Raw genomic sequence first — 23,081 nt, 5'->3', positions numbered from 1 at the left:
GGCTGAACTGTTACTTGGTTCTAACTACAAAGACATAGGCTTTAACCTAAATAAAACTGGAGTTAGGGAACATTGGTTATTTATGGCCATACTTTTTTTAAAGTAATGCATTTAGTTTTACTTAGAAGGAAATTTCATTAAGTTCAATGGTGTATACCTCCCAAGTATGTGCATAGGATTATAGCCTAATTCTTACATTTATGTTTAAACTTGATTTTTATCCAGTGCTTTATCTTTCAGCGCCTTTCCTATATCACAAAGCTCTCTGTGAGAAAAGGCCATAAACTGAGAGCCTAGAAAAAAGGGGATATTGCAATTTATCAAATTAAGTCATTGAATGGAATCAATTTACCCAATTGGATTAATAAGACAATGTATGAACTGAATCTGATACTTTTGAATTTTTTTTCTAATTGAGCTTGAAAACTGAATTGAGCCAATTCAAGGTTCATTTTGTAAGACAGGAAAAATTCTATCAATTTACCAAATTTTTGGATTGAATTGACCGTTCAAATTAGATCAGAGCTGGATTTATATATCACACTAAGCAGTAATGGTATTAGTTTGATTCTTGCTTTATGTAATGTAGTATTCTGGGCAACCCAACCCATAATTGATAAACTATGGTTAAACCTGGTTTACTAGTGTGTGAATATGAACATTTACATTGTAACAGCAAAACCTTCACCTGAACTTTTGGGGTGAAGAAAGGAAAAATGCTTGTGTAAATGCAACTTGTAAAAATATTCCCATAGGATGACTTACTGCAACGCAAAAATTACATAGTGGTACTACTTCTATTTATAGAGTCTCAGCCCAATCTGAGTAATATATTAAACTAAAATCAGGCCTAATTCTTAAATCTCAAATTCAATTTTGTTTTTACACACTTTCTTTTCATTCTCTGGGCTTAGGAAGATCTGCACGGAATATTTTGCAATGTGTTTTAGCCAAGTTTCAGTAGTACGGTGATCCAGAAGTGAGGGTTGCCTTGCCATATTTATAATTTGCGTGGGATTTGAATTTTATGGGGTTGTTTGGTGATTGGATGCTTTTTGGGAAGTATCCATTGACAAGTGGTTGAACTTGGTATTACCTGTTTTGATTGGTCCACTTTGTTTGTTGTGAATATTTACATCTTCTGCTTGATTGGCTGATAAATCCTGTCTAGTTCTTTTGTTCTGTTGATGGTCCTTTATTTGATGCCAGGCGGCTGTTCTGCTGTTTACTTGGTCAATTGTTTCTGTATTTTCCCACTTAAAAAATAGCAAAACACCTGAAATACTCATGATCTACACTTTGGTGCAGATCTTCCTGAACCTGGAGAAGCCCCCCCCCCCCAAAAAAAGTATGTACAGACAGCCTGGGCTATCACTACTTCAAGAGGGGTTTTTTGCTTAAATCCTCACCAGCGTGCACGTGAAGATGGAAAGTGAAGGGGCAGTATTAAATAAGAGTGCTAGAAAGAGGCAGGGGAACATGCAAATGCCTAAAAGTGCCATTGGAAAGTAGAAGGTTTTACACAACACACTACCCATGATGAAGTTAGTCATGGTTTCTTTGGTTTATTTTTCTCACCGAACTACAACCAAGCACATTGGCCGGATAGAAATTAAGACGCTGTTGTATCACATAATAAAACTGCTAGGCTTCTGGATACCTGAAGGAAGGAATACTTCAAAATTGATTATTTCTCAAAATATCAGATAATTTTAATGTATGTATTTTTCTGAAGTAATAGAAACACTTCTAGTACAAAGTTCTCAAAGGCCATTAAGTGGTCATAAAACAAAAATAACAATGTGTAATAAGACAATATTTTCTGTTACACATGTAACTTTTTAAATGAGTGACCAAAGTTCTTATTCCATTGAGCCTTTTCTCTCTCTTAAGTTCTTACCTACTAAATGGACTTACTTTTTAAATATTCTGTTCTTCTGTAAAGATGTTTTTCCAAAACCCAGAATTAAAAAAAAAAAATCAAATATTCTTTGGGATGCTTTCAAACTTCTATACTATTTTTTTCTAAAGGATGGTAGATTAGATCCAGCATGCCAACTATTTTTCTTATATTCTAAAGATACATTTTGGCTAAATAAGCCTACCCAGAGAGCTCAGGACCTTTAGGCTATTTAGTAAGTTGTTGAATAAATATATGAAAAATTATCAGCATTAGCACAGACCTTTTTGAAATGTTCTTGTAAGGTCTATGCAAGATCATTTTCATTACCTATCACAGTCTGGATGGGGTTTATATAAGTAACCTTTGAGGTGTGGAAAAAAGAACTTCAAGGCAACTTAAGCACAGTGAAATTAATTAAGTAGCCATTCGTTTTAACCAAGCTATGGATTGGCTTGAAAAGTTAACCACATTGATGTAAGCTATAGGTTTAAATCAGTCCTACACCTATTTTCTGAATGCCCTTACAGCACGTAGCTATTTTATTTTAGGAATTTTTAAAAACTACGCTCAGGATACAAGAACGGAATATGACATTTCAATGATTTCTTGATATTATGGACTTTGTAAGTAATGGACCAAATTTCCACAGCAATTTATATCATTTGTGCTGTGGTGTCATTATTCTTGCCTCATTTGTGTAAGGCAGTCATCATGCAAATTATATAAATCTGTGTGATGATGTGATTATTTTTGTGTTTAATGGACATTCATGAATTATGGATATTCCCTCCCTGCAAATAGTCCATTAAAATCAAATTTCATTTGATTTGTGAGGTGGGAGAAAAAAAGATAAATGTTTCCATAGGATGTCATTCCCAGAAGCTAGCTGATTCCAAACTTGATTTGATATTGTACATGTGTTCTCGCCGTTGTTTGGTGTAAATGTTAGCTTCTCCTTTCTGTAGTCGCCGTCTGAAAGCAGCTTTTTGTTGTTTATTTAGCTGGCGCTTTACCTTCTGTTTTACCAGTTCCTGAAATAAGTTTTATAAAAATATTAGCCTTGTTTGCAACGAAGTAATATCAAAATGTTACATTACAATTTACCTGCTATCCTATTTCAACCAAATTAAATTTCTATGGAGTACTGAACATTGGTTTCTGTTGATGTCCAAAAATATCTGTAACGGGTTAAAAAAAAAAGCCAATGTACTTAAGAATAAGCAAGTCATGCAAAAAGAGGCAAGACACTTTAGATGCATTTGAGTTTTGAGATTGTCTGGAACTTGTCCCTCTTGTGGCTGTGCTCAGAAATGGATTCCTGAGAAAGTAGGTATAGATTAGAACCTGCATTCTGAAACCTGATTCACTAGATAGGACAAACATTTCCCTTCATTCAACAATACAAAATAATTTAATGAGCATAGCTACAATACTTAAATTTTAGACTGGCTAGAACTACATATTGAAAAGGAGAGTCTGGCATTAGGAAGAATGTGATGAAGAGCTAAGAGTGCTGGATTTTGTGTTGGGGTTCAAATTCCCACTTAGTTAATAAGTTCCCTGGAAGATTTTGCAAACATATTGCAAGTTTATAAGACAAGGAGGCAACCCTTAATGACACTGCTCTGAGCTACTTCAAAGGAGAAAGGGATATTTTTAAAAAAGAAGCTAAAAAGATACAATTAGCATTGATACAAAACATTAGGGATCTGTAAAGAATGACCAGCCAACAATGCTAGCTGAATATTTAAGAAAAGTTGCTAAATGGAGGTATCATTAGTGAACTTAGTCTTATAACCTACATGGGCATGATAAAAAGATGGCTCATCGTCACTGGGTCAAATCTATCTCAAGGCAGAGTTTTCCATACTCTGAAGGGAAGACTAAAAAAGGGAATTCCAGTAATCATAATTAAAGAAAGATGTTCCAGGGAACTGGATTATACCCTCTGCCTTTAATATATTCACTTTTCCTCCATCCCCAATATAAAAATTTCTTGAAAGTTTTTTCACAAGCTGCAGTTTAGCACGCACACACATTCATATCTGATTGTTAACTGCTAGAAAGTTCCTCAGGACTTAGAAATCTTGTAAGCATTACGTTCTTTCTTTCTTTTCTCTCTTTAGCACTTCTATTTCATTTTTCTTATACTCTTTTTCCTGCAAAATAATACCAGCTGTTTTCCCCAACTTGCTTTGCATCTCAGGATTCTTCAGGGAAGGAATTCTATCATGATGCTCTCCTTTTAATTACTTTATCATCAGCAACTTATTAGGAACTGAAAGAATTTAGAAGACAAAGATGTTATTTGCTCTCCATCTCTTTTGTCAGGTGATCTCTAGAATCCAGGAGACAATTTTTTTGGCCTTTCAAACTGCATTCTTAACATCTCTTATATTTTGCAATACAATGAAAGAAGTGAGGGAGCTCCTTTGTTAAGAGGATTGCTTTCAATCTTGTTGACGGGGGATGGGGTGGGGGATGGGGTACACAATGTCACGTTGGGCACCTACCAACACAAAGGAGGAACTGATTCCTTCTCATCTGTGCTAGTTTGGAAAGCTGCGCTGACAAACTTATCTGGCATGGAAGGGGGCTAGTAGTGGTCTTTTCTTATTTCTATAAATGTCCTAACAGTCAGAATTCACGCTGAGACGAGGAGTAGGTCTCTATTGTTTATTACTGCTACATAAAACAGAATCCTAACAAACTGAAGAAGCGTGGGAAAAACCCAGACAGATAAACCCCAAAGTCAAGGCGGGTCTGTTCTGTGTCTCTTTGAATGGCTGCTTAATTCCTCAGTACTACGCATGCATTTTCCACCCTGGATAGAGGCCCGCTCCTGCTCGCCATCAGTGCTCATGACAATAAACTACTAAAAATGCTGAAACAGTGAAGATGAATGTACTGGAATTAACAAACAAGGATGTTGTAAGAGTGTTGTTTAAAAAAAAGTTAAGTATTAATCTTCAAAATCCATGCTTGCTTTTGTATTCTCCATCTCAAAGTGCTCAGTATATTATGTGGCCACTTGAAGGCACTATAGCATAAACAAAGTACAATTTAATAAAGCTCTGCAAAAAGCAGAAACAAACATTTGTAGAATTACATTTTTTTATATGAAAAATATATGTATTTTATTTTGTTGCGTACAGTATGTAAACCACTGTATTTTGTATGCAGCAGTTACTGTCATGAGCACTGATGGTGAGCAGGAGGGGGCCCCTATCCAGGGGGGAAAACGCATGCGTAGTAGTGAGGAGTTGAGCAGTCATTCAAAGAGACACAGATCAGACCCGCCTTAACTTTTGGGGTTTATCTGTATGGGTTTTCTCACACTTCTTCAGTTTGTTAGGATTTTCTGTCTAACGTAGCAGTAATAAAACACTAGAGACTTATTCCTCGTCTCAGTGTGGTTCCTGACTGTTAGGACAGTTACTAAGACATTAGGATTACTACATCATGCAAAATTATCTTGGAGCAACAGAAAATGAATAAATTTTTTAAAAATAATTTTACCTTAATTCTAACTTTCAGGGTAAAAATAACTAGGAAAGCTCAATATCCCATCAACATCTTAAAGTTCAAGCTTTCAAAAGAGGTATCTGTACTAGATTCAAGTAGAAGTTCTTTCTGTGCCATTCAAAATGAGTATCATTAAGAGCTTTGGATATATTAAGCTTGGAATATTGCAGAAAAGGTAATTATATCTGTACCAAATTGTATAGATTGACTCAACACCATTTGTCAACTCTGAGCCATTGAATCCAATTGTACTGATGGACTGGTGCGACTGGACAAACATCTGCATATAGTCTAATCTTAATTTGTTGTTTAAAAACTAAATTATAACAATAGGTGTAAATATAATATTACTATTTTGATATTGTAGAAAAGTAATGAAAAACTGAAATTTTCATCATATTCTATTACTCTATTGTTTTTTTTATAAAATTATTTCTGGTGTTATTTTTTTTTCTTTTTAGTTTGTACTGTTCAGTTATTTTCAGGTATATAGCTTTTTCTTTAACAGTTTAAAATGAAATGTAGAAGTTTAATTTTTAATTGTTCTTCACATTGTTCTAAGAATTCAATAAAATTCATTTTAAAAACAGTAAGGTGTTTAAATGATTGAGGCTTAAGAATAAAGAAACAGAATATTCAGGGTCCCCTTAAACAAACTGGGTTTATCCATTACCTGGGCTGATGACAATAGCTAAAAAAATATTTCCCAAAATAAAAACATTTATATTTACAATTCCCAATAAGGACCTACTGCACATGGAATTATACTGCACAAGTGTTACTAAATCTGCAATCAGACTTGGCAGTAGATGGTTGGAGTGGGATCCTGAGACCCATTATGTAAAAACTTACAGGAGGAATTGTTGAGTGGCTTGCAGTACTGAGTATTGAAGTGACACTAGTAGTTCTTGTCCTATGCTGATTGACATGAAACAGGCTCTCTTCATCCCTGAAATAAGAAATGTTTTTTTTAGTCACCCACTTTTAATCCAAGTTCTACTAAGCAGCTTTTCCAATGCAAACCAACTGGAACACTGACATTCACAAAGGCTGTTTCCACAATACCAATTTTGATAATGGACATAATGTGATTCACTCACAAAACCTGCAAAAGGAATGGAGGTTGTTCTTTGGGTTCCCTAAAGTTATTTGGCTTACTGAGTATAAGTGTTATTCATGCCTACACTTCCAATGTTCTTTTGTATGTTCTTTTTAATTGTTTGTGAACTGGCAGGAGATCGACCTATTAATGACCCCTTCATCGTGCAGCTATCCAAGTATCTATCCTTTGTCTTGCCAACCACGCTGTGTATTCATCTCCATTGCACGCATTATTTGGATATGGTAGCCTGGGTTAGAGAACCCATGTCTCAATATAAGACGGGCAAGCTGATAAATACTCAGTAAAGCTATTTGTAAGGATTTCGTGGGTACACAGAACAAATGCTGAAACAAATAGTTAACATAGGATGGAATGAAGCAAGACAGACAGCTTGTGGCCCACCTGCTGTCTCCTTGCCTGCATTTCTGCAGCTCTGGGAAATGTTCAAGCTGTCCAAAGCAGCAGGTAACTTCTGGTACAGTGCTTTTTTTAAACTTGTTTTTAAAAAACAAGAACATAAATAAATAGGTGTTCTACTAGGTTCAACACATTTATTTTGTGCTTAGCTCCTTTCTTCCAAAAACCTGGCTGTAATATCTTTTGTGGTTCTCAGAAATGAGAAGCAAGTAACAGTTCAGGTGAAAGTAAAAGGCTCCCTGTTTCTCCATCATGAACTGATCAAATGCAATCTGCCATAGAACAACAAATATATATTAATGGGAAGTCTGCAAAGTTTTAATATTTCTACATCAGGGTCAATTATGAAATAGTGACACAATCTGGCAGCTTTGTAGATTGCCAATCAGTATTAAATGTAAGCTAGCTAAAATGAAGTTCATCGTATGTGCCAACATTTGAAACAAACTCACCATTAAAAAAAAAACTCTGCAAAGAATATATGCTTAATACTTGAGAGGAGCTCACCTTTTGGAAAGGAAAAACAAAGAAACAATACATTAAAAGCTTCTAAATGATCAGTAGAGATCTGTACCTGAAAGGTCTAAATTCTCTGTTTAATGTAGATAAGTCAACCAGACCGGGGCATTCATCTTCATATCCTTTGTCAGCAGTATCTTCTCCATGACCTGCTTGATCTTCCAACTGGGTGGATATTTCAATGTTCTTTTTATCACCAGAAAAATCAATGGCCGAGCTTTCAGGGTCAGACTTCTGTTCAGTCATAATAACTTGCCCTTCAACCTGCTGTAAGGCACAGGTGAATCCCTGCAAATCTAAATTGTCTTCACTTTCATCTATACTGTCTTCCTCAGTGGTCTGCAACAAAGCTTCAGAAGCTTCTTTTATCTCATCTATGAAGTTTCCATCAGTCATTTGATCTATGCTGCTACATGAAGCTATCTCTCCTTCTGGATCATGCACATCAGAAAAAGTCTCCGTTTTAAGGCTCTCATATTGAGGACAATCCAAGTAAAGTAGTCCATCATCTTCCTGCATTTCTTTGGTGTAACCGCTGGCTGAAATTTTAACATCAAGACAACACTCTTTCCTGGTAATGTTGAAACAAAGTGAAGCATAAATCACTGGCAGTGATCCAACCCACAGAACAGAACAAACACTGCTTAAGTAATATTTAAATCAGGATATTAAAAATTCAGGCAAACACTGCTTATTTATAATCTGCCAGAGCTGCCAAAAAGGATGCAGAGGAGGAAAAGAGAAAAGAATTGAGATCTTGAGATGGGATTCTAGAACCTACTAAAAGAATTATTAGTTGTATATTGTGAATGCACTCAATGTTTTATTTTTTAAAAATGGGGATGGAGGAAGGGAACATGAATTTTTAAAAAGAGTTAGATAATGATTATAAAAAAAAACAGGGAGATTTCCATTTAGATCACCAAAAAGTCTGAATATAAGTGATAATGGCAACTGGAAGTAAATGGGAACAATGGGTTCAGTTCATAGGACAGTAAGAAAGAAGTTACTGAGGTCTATCTATAGAGTAGAGTAAATGATCATACAAAAGAAAATTCTTGTTTGGATATACTGTATTCTAAGAAGAATGTGACCCATTGTTATTTATTTTTCTGTCATCAGATATGCCCAGAACGTTTAAAAATAAAAATCTTAAATGAATAGACTAACAGAAATCATTTACCACAGAATAGCTACTTTGAACCTTGTATTATGTCAATCCCTTACATGCTTAAAGAAATGTGCATTTGCATGTGAAATACAATACATGATTTCAGTCCTTAGTAGATACAATTTACTGTAATAGTTAAAGGCAAAATCCTACAGGGCTGATACAGAAGCTAAGAAGTTACGCCTCTCCCTGTAGAGGCATGGTTTATTCTTAAATTTTAATATATTTTAAAATATCCCCACAGGGGAAATCTCTACAGAAGAAGACTCAGAAGAATGAAATACATGTTCATGTCTAAACATACCATACAGCCTACCTAACATCCTTGAAAGTTGGATATAGTTCACTTTCATAACTGAAGCGCTTCATGAAGAAATCCCGGATACATTTCACATCTCTGTCAAAATACCTGAATCAAAATATTAATAAAAGATTCTCATTTCTATCCTATCACAATGGAAAAGACTCTTGGTGGCTTGTTTAGAATATTGAAAAAAAAATTAAAACATCCATGGTAAAACTTCACAATAAGAATAATAAAAACAACAGTCAAACCCAAAGATGAAAACGGAAATTCAAGATGGCATTATAAAATTAGGAAAAAGCTCTCAGAAACTACTCCAAAACAGTTCAGATTAACCTTTAAAATATCAAGTTACAAAGAGTAATTATTCAAACTTTCTCAGAACAAATTATTTTATATAGTGGCTTTGGTTTTAGTTTACCATAATTCTAGTTTACTGGCTTGTAAGCTTCGTGAACAAACCATTATTGTTCAGCAAAGCTTAGTTGCAATAATCCAAGGTTTAGTGTGAAATTTAAACCAAACCAATTTTGTTGAGCCACACGCACTGTTAACATGAAGAAGTTACTCACCATTCAGCATTTGGATGAGAGGTTGACACCATCTGTGGGAAATCAATCATCGTAACCTGGTCTTTATTATCTAACATGAGATTGAATTCATTAAAATCACCATGGATCAAGCCATGGTTGGCAAGTTTTACAATTAATTCCATTAATTCATTATACAGGGAGGCAGGGTCTTCAAGATGATGCACTTGACATCTACATAAAAAATTAGAAACACAAGATAGAAGCTCCAATTAGCTATAAACTAAACTAGGGGAAAAACAATACATTAGCCTGAACAGAATACAGTTGCCTGAAGAGGAAAAAAAATACTCATTACAACAACAAACAGAAAAAATTATAAACTCAGACAAAATCATATGCAGTGCCCAGCTTCCCTGCCACATCAACTCAAGGTTGTCCACTCAGCTAAAATAAACTGTACAGAATATACCACTTCCCCAGCAATAAATAAGTGTAAACATACATGTAATTGTGTGTGTGTGTGTGTGTGTGTGTGTGTGGAGAGAGAGAGAGAGAGAGGTTGCACATATACCTGTCAGAAACTCCACATCACAGCAAAGTCAGGACAAAACAAAGTTGAATTAACAGATAATAACAAAGGATGAAAATATATTCTCTGGAAAATAAGGTAGCATATTTATACAACATTTATACAATGGAGTCACACCTGCATGTAGCAACCATTTTCTTTCGCAAACTTTTCCAACATATGAAAACATAGAAGTACAAAATATTCCTCTCTCTCCTTCCAAAACAAAAAGCAAAAAAGGAAAAGGGAAGTCTTAAGTGGAATATTTCTGGGCTCTGCACTGTTCAACATATGGATGAGGGACCAGAAGATATGATAACTATATTTGCAGACACAAAGATGGGGGAAGATAGCAAACATCTCAGAGGAGAATTACAAGATTCAGGAGAATCTTGACAAGCTGTAACATGGGCAAAAAACAGGTAATATGAATTTCTACAGGGACAAATGTAAAGCAAAAAATTAAAGATGTAAAAATAGTATGGGAGGATCATACTGGGCAGCAGCATCTACAGAAAGGATCTACATGTCTTGCTGGATCACAAGCTGAGCATGAGCTAATAGTGTAATGCAGAAAAAGCAAAGGAACTCCTAGACGACATCAGTAGAAGTAAAGCATCAAGATCAAAAGATCATTATTCCTCTCTATTCTGTATAGGTCAGACCACACCTAGAATATTCTGCCAGTTCTAGACATTGCCTTTTAGGAAGGACACTAACAAACTGGTGTTTTCAAAGGAAAGCAACCAAGATGGCAAACGGACTGAGGAAAGATTGGAAATGTTAGATATTTTTAGCCAGGAAAATTTGGAAAGACATCATAACCACCTTCAAGTATCTGAAGAGCTGTCAGGCAGAAGATAGACTGGAATTCTTCAGAGTTATTCCAGAAGGCAGGACAAAAAACAACGGGTTTAAGTTCTAATGAATGAGATTTCAGTTGGATCTCTCTCTCTCTCTCTCACACACACACACACACGCGCGCCTAATGGTAATAGAACAGAGTAGCTTGGGATGTTATGCACTCTCTACTGCTGGAGGTATTATAGAGGCTGCATGACCATCTGTTGGGTAAGCATTAGAAACAGATTCTTGCACTGGGAGGATGATGGAATAGATAATCATCAATGTTTGCTTTCTGTCCATGAGCTGGCTTTCTACTGCTGTGTTTTCTGTATGGCCAAGTTTCACTGATGTGTTTAAAAATTATTTCCTGTATGTAACACAGTTTTATTATTTCTTTTTCTTCCTGTATATCTTTCTGTCTTTTCATTTTTCTTTAATAACAGTAAAAAAACAATTCTGAAAGCTTTAAAGTGGCACTGATCTCCTGCTGATATTTATATTTTCATTAAAACTGGCTCTGACACACTAGTCTCTAGGTGATTTATATTGCTGGCATTCATAGGCTATCAAGTCATCCACATTGAACCTCATACAGAAAAATCATTCAGCTATGCTGAAATCTCTTTATGTGAACTAAGTTTAGGACATTAAGTGCTAAGGAATGTTCTTTTTATTACAATTCAATAATCAAGTTTTAATTGGAAAGTTATCCTTTTTCTGATTAGGCAGCTAGTTCTGGATGCTTACTATGTCATTTTATAATTGTGTTGTGTTGATCTCAAGTGTGCCTGATTTAATTTTGATCAAGGAATAAAAATGAAGGTCAGATTGGATGTTAATTACTTCAACTATACAAATGCATGTAATGCTTCTGTATGCAAACTTTAGTTATTGTATGTTAAAAATGACAACTCCAGGCAACAACATAAAACTAGGAGCAAACATTATACAACTTTAATTCCAAAAGTTATACTACTCTGCTAATTAAAAACAATTCGCATCTGAGTGAAACCCCATAAATATACAAAGCAGTGGTCACAGTACAATTTGAAAACAGGATATAACTAAAACAATTCTGATACCATATAAGCTACAGGCAGGAATACTTACTTTTAAAGTAAAAAAACTTACATACATTAGCTGCTGTACCAAAAAAAGGGGAAAAAAAGTAAAATAGCAAAAAAGGTTATACTCCTAGTGCAGTGGCACTGGCTGGAGACAGCATTGTTTGAAAAAGAAAGGACCAATAGCTTAGTGCTAAAAGGAAATTACTGCTAGCACAATGCTTGGTATGCTTTCAATTCACTTTGAACAACTTTTCAGAGAAGTTAAACAAGGCTTCTTGAAATAGTTCACTGCTTTGTTAAGAAGTTGGTTTTATTATATGCTTTAGTATTTACTTATATTGACTATGTGCATCACATTGAGGTCAACTCTTAGTAGCCATATAGGTAGATCTTCTCCAGGATGATCTGTGCCTTCAGATCTTTCAGTGATGCACCACTGCAATCAAGTCAAGCCATTTGGCAGTCAACATCTCTTAAGCTAATGAATGATGCAGGGATTTAAATGTTTAAAGAACAGAAAGTTGGGCATTAGTCCTCCTTTCAGTCTTTTTTAAAATAAATATAAGTAAATAAATCCTGCTGCCAGTGCCTAAACTACTCCCAGTGTTGCAGCCAAGGAGAGGAGAGGAACAGAGCCATCCCTTCTTCTATCAAAAATCAACAAGATGAAAGCCTATCAGAAAGGAGGATCAAGTTTTTCCTCTTCTTGTGAAAATGTCAGCGTTCACTGGTGGAAGAAATGTAGTTTTGTCCTCAGCGTCTTTGAGAGCTGTGTTGTTTAGCTCATTCTACCTCAGAAACCGATGAAGTGTTTTTATGGTAAATTGTCTTACATCATTCCTATTAGTGATGTACTAGTTTTCTACAGTTTTTAGAAATTATTTTGGGAGCACAGACTGAGTAAACTTCATGAGCACTTTTCTTAATCATTTGATATATTAAGAGGGAGTATTCTGTATAATTAAAAAAAATAGAAAACAGAATATATCAGAAAAAAACATAATGTTTTGTTTTCCCAAACGCCCACAATTCTAGTACAAGCATGCTATAAAGTGTGGGGAAAAGAGCCATCTATGTCAAATATACTATCTAGTTGGAGGACAAGCAGTATTAAAGGATGGTAGTAATTCTTTACATTAAATGAGGACAGTTCACACATAATTTAACTGACATATTTTGGCTTATCCCTTCTGAACTGTGTCTTGAAGAGGACAACTACTTGTGTCCTTTTTCAAACAGCAGTGTCTGGCAGTTCATCAATTTACCACAATGGAAATGAAAGAGCCTTAATAGGTGAGTGCCAGGCAAGTATTGATACTTACAGTGGGTAGCCATTGACAAGTTCCATTACTACTGCATGTCTGTTGTAGTCGTATGGTTTTGGAACAGGAAACTGTCTGTCATACAAAGCCTAGTCAAGGGAGAAAATGACAACCAAAGAAACACACACAGAGAACATGAGTAAATCTCCCTCTGTCTGAAGGACAAATAATTGTTCTAATGTGTTAACATTAACTTTTGATGATGAATGGCCCAAACAAACTTGTACCAGTCAAATTATGCACAAATGTAGGAGCAGCACAGCTCTAGCAGGCCAAAGATCCATCTCATTTCTTAAGGTGGCCACGCACAAAGCTCAGTGAAGTTGACTGGCATCAAACTGAAGGAAACTTCTGGACCTGCCCTTCAACAAATGATTTTAAAACAGACAACCATATATACTGGCAGATAAGCCAAGAATTTTAGGTGCCAAAATACACCCTCAAAATTGGGTTTGGCTTATCTGTGGACTAATCCGCCAGTACATATGGCAATTATTTTTTAAAACTATAAAGTACCCATATATCCATATATACTTGTGGATAAGCCCATCTGCAAATTTTTAATCAAAATACCGTGAAAAATGCAGGTTGGCTTATATGCAGGTGGCACATTTTTCATGGTATTTTCATTAAAAATGTAAGGGTCAACTTATCCACAGATGGGCTTATCCACGAATATATATAGTATCTTAAATAAGGTTTTTCCATTTGAACATCAGAATTAGTAGCCATTACTAGCCAGAATATCCAATAATTTGTCTGATCCCTTTTCAAAGATATCCACCACATCCTGTGGTAGCAAATTTTTAAGTTGGTTTTGTGTTTTGCAAGCCTAATTTTTCTGATCTGAATGATCCCAAGATCTATGGTTATGTCATAGGGGGAAACTGTTTCTTTATTAATGCCCACAAAGTGTTCTAAAACCTATCATGTCTCCCCTTAGTATTTTTAATTTCTGTCTCATGTGGAATGTGCTCCAATTTATCTTATTTTGGTTGCATTTTCTGTATCTTTCCCTCTGTAGCATTCTTTATGGAAATGGAAGTGGCCAGAACACAACAAAGTATTCCACCCATTTCATATCTATGAAAAGGTATTGCGGTAATGGAAATTCTAAACTTCCAGCCATGTTTACTAGCCATTATTGTAAAATTTAATTATTACTTTGCTACCACACATAGTGGTAAAATCTATTCTTTGCCTTTATTTAATAAAATAGAACGAAGAGAAAAAACACAAACAAAATGCTAAAAGAAAAAAGGGGAAAATAAAGGCAATACAACAACTTAATGGTAAATCTAGTTGTGATTCACAATCATGGACGAGCCAAATGAACTCAAACAATGTATCTTTTACTCAACTGTAACTACCCTGGGTCAAGAATCAGGGGTATATAAACAATACCTTCATATAAGCAAATTCTTTCATCGCAGCAAGACGTGAGAGGTAGAGCCATGACATCTTGTGTCTGTGTTGATGGTAATCACGCTTGTTTTTCAAGTTCCGAAAGGATGTCCTCCCCAGCCTATGCAGTTTTAATGCAAGTTGCTCTTCTTTTTCATTTGCCACAATGTAAATATCTTTAAAACACAATTTCATTCATACAGCTTTGTATCTTATTCTTATATATTAAAAGAGATTTTGGAATGATGCACAACATGTATATGACACAAATATTATTAGTATTATTATTGATCCAGTCAGTTGTTGAGATTAATTGGAGGCAGATTATCACTAAGCAGATAGTCCAACAGTCAGCATTTGAGGGGAAATTTACAAACAAAAGTTAACTTTCCCACTCTCTCCCTGCCAAATAAACTAATGTTTAAAAATACCTGATTCTTTTCCAACACCCATTTGGTTCCCAACAGAACAGATAACTTCTCGAGAAGTCAGTGTTTTCAAGGCAAGGTAATCATACCCTCCATTAGTTAATCGATAACCTTGGACAGCTGAAAAATTAAAATAAATGTCACAACAGTAGGCATATGCTAATAACTCATAACATGATTATACTTCTGAATGAAGTTTCACCCTGCAGTTATATTGGAATATAGTTTATAACATCTCCAACCATCCTGTTGTTTCTGCTTGACCAATAAGACCTGGAAGGGTTGGCATGCTCAAGGTCCCAGCTATAAGACACTGTCATCCTGTGGAACCTTGGAGGCATGTATTCTCTGTAGCTGAGCTTACCCTGTGGAACAAGGTCCCCTCAGAAGTTGATATGACCCCTTTTGTATAGCTGTGAAAAGCTGGCTTTTCCAGCAGACCGAAGGATTTGCTCCCTGGTAGTTATTTTGTTTGTTGTAATAGTTTGAGCTGGTCACCCTCTCTGGCATGTAGTATATATTATGTCAGTTTCTTGTTATTTTTTATTAGTTCTATGGTAATTTCTATTATTTCTAGCCCTAATCTGTAAACTGCCTAGTTACCTGAGCCACTGAGATGGCATACAAAGTAATAAATAAACCTATCAAGAATGATGTTGACTATGGAGCAAGTTGGTTGTAACAAACAAGCTCAGAGAGCACCAAGGACTCCACAGTTCAACCCTGAGCTACATATATTCTCTTCTGTTGGATGTTAACTATGTTGGGCACTGTAGCCGAATACAACTGGAGGACATGGGAAAAGCAATTTTAAATTACTGAAAGGAATCAGAGTAGCTTATCTGAAAACAACCTCTTATAATGGTTTATTCAATCCTAAAGAAACCTTGAATATACTAAAATACAGCACAAGCATTATACCTAAATGAAAAGGGGACTGAATGTGTCTAAGACGATGACAAGTCCTCTGTTTTCTCTAATTTGTACCATTTGAGATATGGTAGTAAAGATGCATTAATACAAATATTAACCTTTTGTTGGCAAGTATGCACATGCATAAACACACACAAATGTTAACACTTACTTTTAGTTTGTTCATAAGCTACAAGCCTGTGTTTTGTTAATTCTTTCAGAATTTTATTACAACCCCCATGTTTAAGACTGGCAATGGAGGCAATCAAACTAGGAGGAACTATTTCGTGATTCTTCATGCCCATTTCTACCTATAATAACAAAAAGAAAGAATAATGAATCAAAACCCCATTTTGATAAGCCTGACTTCTAACATCTTGTTTACACTTTGTGAATGCATGCACTTCCTTTGACATTGATAATTTGACAAAATATAATAGTTTAGTTTTGAAATGCTATTCTCAAGGCAAATGAATAATAGAACAAATTCCCAGCAGGCCTTAATGCCAGTCCAGATTATCCCAATTCAGTGTCTTCCAAAAGCATATAGTTCACACCAACCAATTGGGTTAATTGGAGAAAATGAAAATCATAGCCTGCACCATACTGAAGAAGACTGGATTAAAGTTCAGTAGCATGTGGCTAAGATTGTAAGAACAGAGAAGGGCAAACTGCACCAGGAGTCAGGGAACAAGGCCAGTATTTTTCTTCCCATGGCATTTCAGTACTTGGGGAACTCTGCTTTTGATCATCTCCCAACTGTTGCTGCCTTTCCAAAGACAGACTTAAGATAAGTCAACATAATCTTACCTACTTTTTTTAAACAAAGGGCAGCACGTCTGCAAACAGATGTGGTACCCTCAGATGTTCCTGAACTCCCAACAATTCCAGCCAGCATGCCCAATAGTGAAGGATTCTGGAAGTTTAAGAGCATCTGGAGGGTCATAAGCCCCCATTCCTGTCCCAGCACTTTTACACGGAGCCATCCTAAATTTCTTTCAGAAAGAAACACGTGGCCCATCCCGACCAAGTCAGATCTCAACGCGCCGCTGGACTATATAAATTGAACTCGCCAACTGAGCCTTACCGCAGTGAGGGCTCTAAAGTGATCCCGGGAAAGATACCGGAGTAAAACTACGTTCAATTTTCCCATGGCGTCGTCCAGATACTCCCCAGAGCACAATGAGAACCGCCAGCTGAATTTCGCCGACAAGAAATACGTCTCGTTATTCGTCTCGTTATTCGAGGTACGCATGCGGGCTCCTCTTCCTGTCCGTCTAATGCGCGCGCACAGAAATGCACACGCCTCCTCTCCATGTTTTTAGAGGCGGGTATTCGTTTCAGATCCTAACAGCTATGTAAATGTGCGAGTAGGGTCGTCCCCAATATTTCTACCAAGACAACATAACCCTCGGGCCATAATACGAAGAATAATAACAACTTTACGGAAATATTTACATCTCCCTAGGAAATCTTTTGGTTTCTTCAGATTTGCGGGGTCTGTCGTAAGTATCTGGCAGGGTCAGTTGCTGGGGAAACGCGTCGTGCGAGAGGAAGCAATCGAAGCAAGGCTCGCCCCCTGTGGCTCCCGTGAGCATCATGAACAGCCGAAGTGATCGGCCCGTTCCTTTGCCTCGGACAGCAGCTAAGGTAACGACCGCAGGGAGATGGTGCTTCCCACCCAGCAAGACGATGGGGCGGTAGAAGATCGACTACATTCAGATGGAGCTTTGCGTCAGTCGCTGTGGCACCCTCCCTCCATCTTCTCTCTCACTTCCATCAGCTCGTGTGAACTGTGCTCGGAGAGAAAATTTTTTAGGTTGGGGCTTCGGGGAGAGTTCAAGCCGAGTGGTGTTTTTCAGGACTTCAAAACATTGAAATCTGGAAAAAGGCCTTTGAGCCAATAGATAGGGCTGGTTCTGTTTCAACCCTTCTTGCTAATCGTTGGAAAAGCAAAGAAGGAATAGAGAAGAGAGTTTCTGGGCGTGTGCAGAGAACTGATTTTCACTACCTCTTGGCTGTCTATGGACCCTCTTTTCTACCAGCCCAAATGAGAATAGGTTTTTCCTATTTGATTCCCTCCCAATATATTGTATTATTCTTCAGTTCCCATGATTTCCATCTGCAGTTTTCAGCTGTGCTTTTGGGGAATTATGACAGTTCTAGGGCATCTGAGGGGCATCAGGTCAAACAGTGTATATTAAGGTGATTAGGTTTTCTAGCTCAGTTGAAGTGCCTTTCAAGTGTGGGCTTTCCCTAGAGGGGGGTGGGAGGAGCAAGTGACATAGTCATGTGACTATTTACATTGGGATTCAAGGACATAAGAATGACATTTATGTTATGACTCGGAGCATGTCATCATTTTTACATCATTGTGTTTTGGTGCAGATACTGTTGCTTTCAGTAGGGATGTAAAACACTGCCTCAGTGTCTTCTATGCCTCAGTGTCTTGTATGACAGGCCTATTGTTCACCTTTGTTGAACTCCACCAGAGTATTTTGATTGGCATGGGTTACAGATATTGTTAAATAAATAAATATTCTGTTCAATGCAAGGGATTCAGATACAGTTCTAACATATTAGCTGTCTTGCCTGTGCTCAAAGATCTTCAGATTTTTTAGGTGCAAGATACATGATACAGATATTCCTGATACAAACAAATGGTGCTTATATTGTTGTTTATTCGTTTAGTCGCTTCCGACTCTTCGTGACTTCATGGACCAGCCCACGCCAGAGTTTCCTGTTGGTCGTCAACACACCCAGCTTCCCCAGGGACGAATCCATCACCTCTAGAATATCTGTCCTAACAGTGAGACACACACTGAGACGAGGAGTAGTTCTCTAGTGTTTATTACTGCTACATAAACAGAATCCTAACAAACTGAATAAGCGTGGGAAAAACCCAGACATATAAACCCCAAAAGCTAAGGCGGGCCTGATCTGTGTCTCTTTGAATGGCTGCTTAATTCCTCAGTACTACGCATGCGTTTTCCCCCCTGGATAGAGGCCCCCTCCTGCTCACCATCATTACTCATGACAATATCATCCATCCATCTTGCCCTTGGTCGGACCCTCTTCCTTTTGCCTTCCACTCTCCCTAGCATCAGCATCTTCTCCAGGGTGTCCTGTCTTCCCATTATGCGGCCGAAGTATTTCAGTTTTGTCTTTAATATTATTACCTCAAGTGAGCAGTCTGGCTTTATTTCCTGGAGGATGGACTGGTTTGATCTTCTTGCAGTCCAAGGCACTCTCAGAATTTTCCTCCAACACCACAGTTCCAAAGCATCGATCTTCCTTCTCTCAGCCTTCCTTATGGTCCAGCTCTCGCAGCCATATGTTACTACGGGGAACACCATTGCTTTAACTATGCGGGCCTTTGTTGTCAGTGTGATGTCTCTGCTCTTCACTATTTTATCGAGATTGGTCATTGCTCTTCTCCCAAGGATTAAGCATCTTCTGATTCCTGACTGCAGTGAGCATCTGCAGTGATCTTCGCACCTAGAAATACAGTCTTTCACTGCTTCTACATTTTCTCCCTCTATTTGCCAGTTATCAGTCAAGCTGGTTGCCATAATCTTGGTTTTTTTGAGGTTTAGCTGCAAGCCAGCTTTTGCACTTTCTTCTTTCACCTTCATCATAAGGCTCCTCAGTTCCTCTTTGCTTTCAGCCATCAAAGTGGTATCATCTGCATATCTGCGACGGTTAATGTTTCTTCCAGCGATGTTAACTCCAGCCTTGGATTCCTCAAGCTCAGCATGTCGCATGATGTGTTCTGCATACAAGTTGAATAGGTAGGGTGAGAGTATACAGCCCTGCCGTACTCCTTTCCCAATCTTAAACCAGTCCGTTGTTCCATGGTCTGTTCTTACTGTTGCTACTTGGTCATTATACAGATTCTTCAGGAGGCATACAAGATGACTTGGTATCCCCATACCGCTAAGAACTTGCCACAATTTGTTATGGTCCACACAGTCAAAGGCTTTAGAATAGTCAACAAAACAGAAATAGATGTTTTTCTGAAACTCCCTGGCTTTTCCCATTATCCAGCAGATATTGGCAATTTGGTCCCTAGTTCCTCTGCCTTTTCTAAACCCAGCTTGTACATCTGGCAATTCTCGCTCCATGAATTGCTGAAGTCTACCTTGCAGGATCTTGAGCATTACCTTACTGGCATGTGAAATGAGTGCCACTGTTCGATGGTTTGAACATTCTTTAGTGTTTCCCTTTTTTGGTATGGGGATATAAATTGATTTTTTCCAATCTGATGGCCATTCTTGTGTTTTCCAAATTTGCTGGCATATAGCATGCATTACCTTGACAGCATCATCTTGCAAGATTTTGAACAGTTCAGATGGGATGCCATTGTCTCCTGCTGCCTTGTTATTAGCAATGCTTCTTAAGGCCCACTCAACCTCACTCTTCAGGATGTCTGGCTCTAGCTCCCTGACCACACCGTCAAAGCTCTCCCCGATATTGTTATCCTTCCTATACAGGTCTTCTGTATATTCTTGCCACCTTTTCTTGATCTCTTCTTCTTCTGTTAGGTCCTTGCCATCTTTGTTTTTGATCATACCCATTTTTGCCTGGAATTTACCTCCGATGTTTCTAATTTTCTGGAAGAGGTCTCTTGTCCTTCCTATTCTATTGTCTTCTTCCATTTCCGCGCATTGCTTGTTTAAAAATAATTCCTTATCTCTTCTGGCTAACCTCTGGAATTTTGCATTTAATTGGGCATATCTCCCCCTATCACTGTTGCCTTTTGCTTTCCTTCTTTCTTGGGCTACCTCTAGTGTCTCAGCAGACAGCCATTTTGCCTTCTTGGTTTTCTCTTTCTTTGGGATGTATTTTGTTGCCGCCTCCTGAACAATGTTGAGAACTTCTGTCCATAGTTCTTCCGGGACCCTATCTACTAAGTCCAGTCCCTTAAATCGATTCTTCACCTCCACTGCATATCCCTTAGGAATATTAGTGAGCTCATATCTAGCTGATCTGTGGGTCTTCCCTAATCTCTTGAGTCTGATCCTAAATTGTGCAAGAAGAAGTCCGTGATCTGAACTACAGTCAGCTCCAGGTCTTGTTTTTACCGACTGTATAGACGTCCGCCACCTTTGGCTGCAAAGGATGTAGTCAATCTGATTTCGGTGTTGTCCGTCTGGGGAAGTCCACGTATAAAGCCGTCTCTTAGGTTGTTGGAAGAGAGTGTTTGTTATGCAGAGTGAGTTGTCTTGGCAAAATTCTATCAGCCTATGTCCTGCTTCGTTTTGTTCTCCCAGGTCATGCTTACCTGTAATTCCAGGTGTCATTTGACTGCCCACCTTAGCATTCCAGTCTCCTGTGATGAAAATAACATCTCTTTTAGGCGTGTTGTCCAGTAGGTGCTGCAGATCCTCATAGAACTGCTCTACTTCAGCTTCTTCAGCATCTGTGGTTGGGGTGTATATTTGGATCACTGTGATGTTAGATGGCTTGCCCTGAATTCGAATTGAGATCATTCTATCGTTTTTTGGATTGTATCCAAGCACTGCTTTAGCCACTTGACTATTAATTATGAAGGCTACTCCATTTCTTCTGTGGTCCTCTTGTTTACAGTAGTAGATCTGGTGGTCTTTTGATGTGAAGTGGCCCATTCCAGTCCATTTCAGTTCACTGACACCCAAAATGTCTATCTTTAACCTTGACATCTCACCAATAACCACATCCAATTTTCCCTGGCTCATAGATCTTACATTCCAGGTTCCAATGGCGTGTTGATCCTTAGAACATCGGATTCGCTGTTCACCACCAGCACCGTCGGCCGCTAGCCGTCCTTTCGGCTTTGAGCTATCTGTGTCATGTCTGGGCCTAGTTGAACTCATCCTCTGTTCCTCCCCAGTAGCATTTTGACCATCTTCCGACCTGGGGGTCTTATCTTCTGATGGTATACCGAGATATCTCTGATCCATTTAGTTTTCACGGCAAGAATACTGAGGTGGGTTGCCATTACCTTCCCCAGGGATCGCATTTAGTCTGACCTCTCTGTCATGACCTTCCTGTCTTGGGTGGCCCTTCACGGTTTAGCTCATGGCATCATTGAGGTGCTCAAGCTCCAGCACCATGACAAGGTAACAATCCTTAGCTGAAGGCTTATATATGACTTTTAAAGAAAATAGGGGTTTTTTTTACATATACATAACTCCATAATTGGATTTCTTTTGATTCACAAAATAGGATTTTATATGTAAATACAAAGATGCTTGACTCCAGTCAGGCCTCTTTGTATTTACTCATAAAATCCTATTTTGAAAATGTGTAATTTGTATGAATTGAACAAATTGTAATGTCAGTAATCATGGACTTAGATTTAGCTAAGCTGGGAAATTTTGCATAAATGCCAAAAATGATTTGGAGCTATTAAAACGCATCATTCAGTATTATTAAAAGTGGCATGTAAATACATTTCAGTTCATTTAAATATATGTATTCTGCTTAATATGTAATGACAATAAAATCACAGTTTTGGCAAACTATGATTGAAACTATTCCTGAGAATGTAGGTGCATTTTTATTTAGGATATATTTATTTTTTCATTTCATTTGCAGAGAATAAACACTTTAATTAAAAGTGGGCAATTATCAATGAATAGAAAAAAAAATCTAATTTTGCTGAACCAACATGTACAGATACCTCCATGATTTAACCACATAGATAAATTAAGGCATTTTGTAGAGTCTAGAGGCCTGTTAAAACCAGTTATTTTGCATGTTATGTTGCATTCCGTGTGTTCTGCTCAACACTACCCACTGACACAGCCACTTCAGGGATACTACCCTGCTGGGCCCAATACAGGATAATGGAGAATCAGATAAAATATCACATCAATTGTGCTGTTTTGTACTCAGATTTCTTAGGCAAGTTACATTTATTTTATTGATGGGTCCTTGATATTTTTCCAACCTTCTAAATCTGTCTGCCCAAATCAGGATACCATAAAGGTGCAAGAAGTTGTATCTAAAAATAATTACTTTGTCACTGGTTTGCTTTTGTTGTATTTTGTAGAAGGAAACTAATGCAGTATACTTA

General features: G+C 37.4%; 2 protein-coding genes across 2 annotated transcripts in view; one reads left to right on the top strand and one right to left on the bottom strand.

Annotated features, from left to right (window-relative positions):
• Window positions 1-1,687: 1,687 nt before the first annotated feature.
• On the bottom strand, window positions 1,688-17,275 carry RIOK2 (RIO kinase 2). The gene is made up of 10 exons (XM_063295397.1): window positions 17,109-17,275; window positions 16,194-16,332; window positions 15,113-15,229; window positions 14,682-14,857; window positions 13,278-13,366; window positions 9,514-9,705; window positions 8,954-9,046; window positions 7,522-8,037; window positions 6,281-6,377; window positions 1,688-2,934 (listed from the first exon to the last, which is right to left on the bottom strand). Exons 1-10 carry the CDS (start codon window positions 17,172-17,174, stop codon window positions 2,773-2,775), a joined length of 1,647 nt encoding a protein of 548 aa, XP_063151467.1. The 5' UTR covers window positions 17,175-17,275; the 3' UTR covers window positions 1,688-2,772.
• A 268-nt stretch (window positions 17,276-17,543) lies between these two features.
• LOC134491557 (uncharacterized) overlaps window positions 17,544-23,081 on the top strand; it is a 50,778-nt gene continuing 45,240 nt past the window's right edge. The window contains exon 1 of the mRNA XM_063295396.1: window positions 17,544-17,671. Coding sequence (XP_063151466.1) covers window positions 17,621-17,671 — 51 coding nt within the window. The 5' untranslated portion in view covers window positions 17,544-17,620. The remainder of the gene's footprint in view (window positions 17,672-23,081) is intronic.

The sequence above is a fragment of the Candoia aspera genome, chromosome 2 (assembly GCF_035149785.1).
Source record: "Candoia aspera isolate rCanAsp1 chromosome 2, rCanAsp1.hap2, whole genome shotgun sequence".
Classification (NCBI taxonomy): Eukaryota; Metazoa; Chordata; class Lepidosauria; order Squamata; family Boidae; genus Candoia; species Candoia aspera.
The sequence above is the reverse complement of the archived record's forward strand: the minus strand, read 5'-3'. Positions and strand labels throughout refer to the sequence as shown.

Excerpts from the sequence above, each read along its gene's own strand:
- RIOK2 (XM_063295397.1), bottom strand. The coding sequence starts at position 17,174 with ATGGGAAAATTGAACGTAGTTTTACTCCGGTATCTTTCCCGGGATCAC. Across the intron at positions 14,858-15,112 it reads GGGTGTTGGAAAAGAATCAG|ATATTTACATTGTGGCAAAT; the intron begins GTATTTTTAAAC and ends TGTGTTTTAAAG. Across the intron at positions 9,047-9,513 it reads TCTCATCCAAATGCTGAATG|GTATTTTGACAGAGATGTGA; the intron begins GTGAGTAACTTC and ends ATTTTGATTCAG.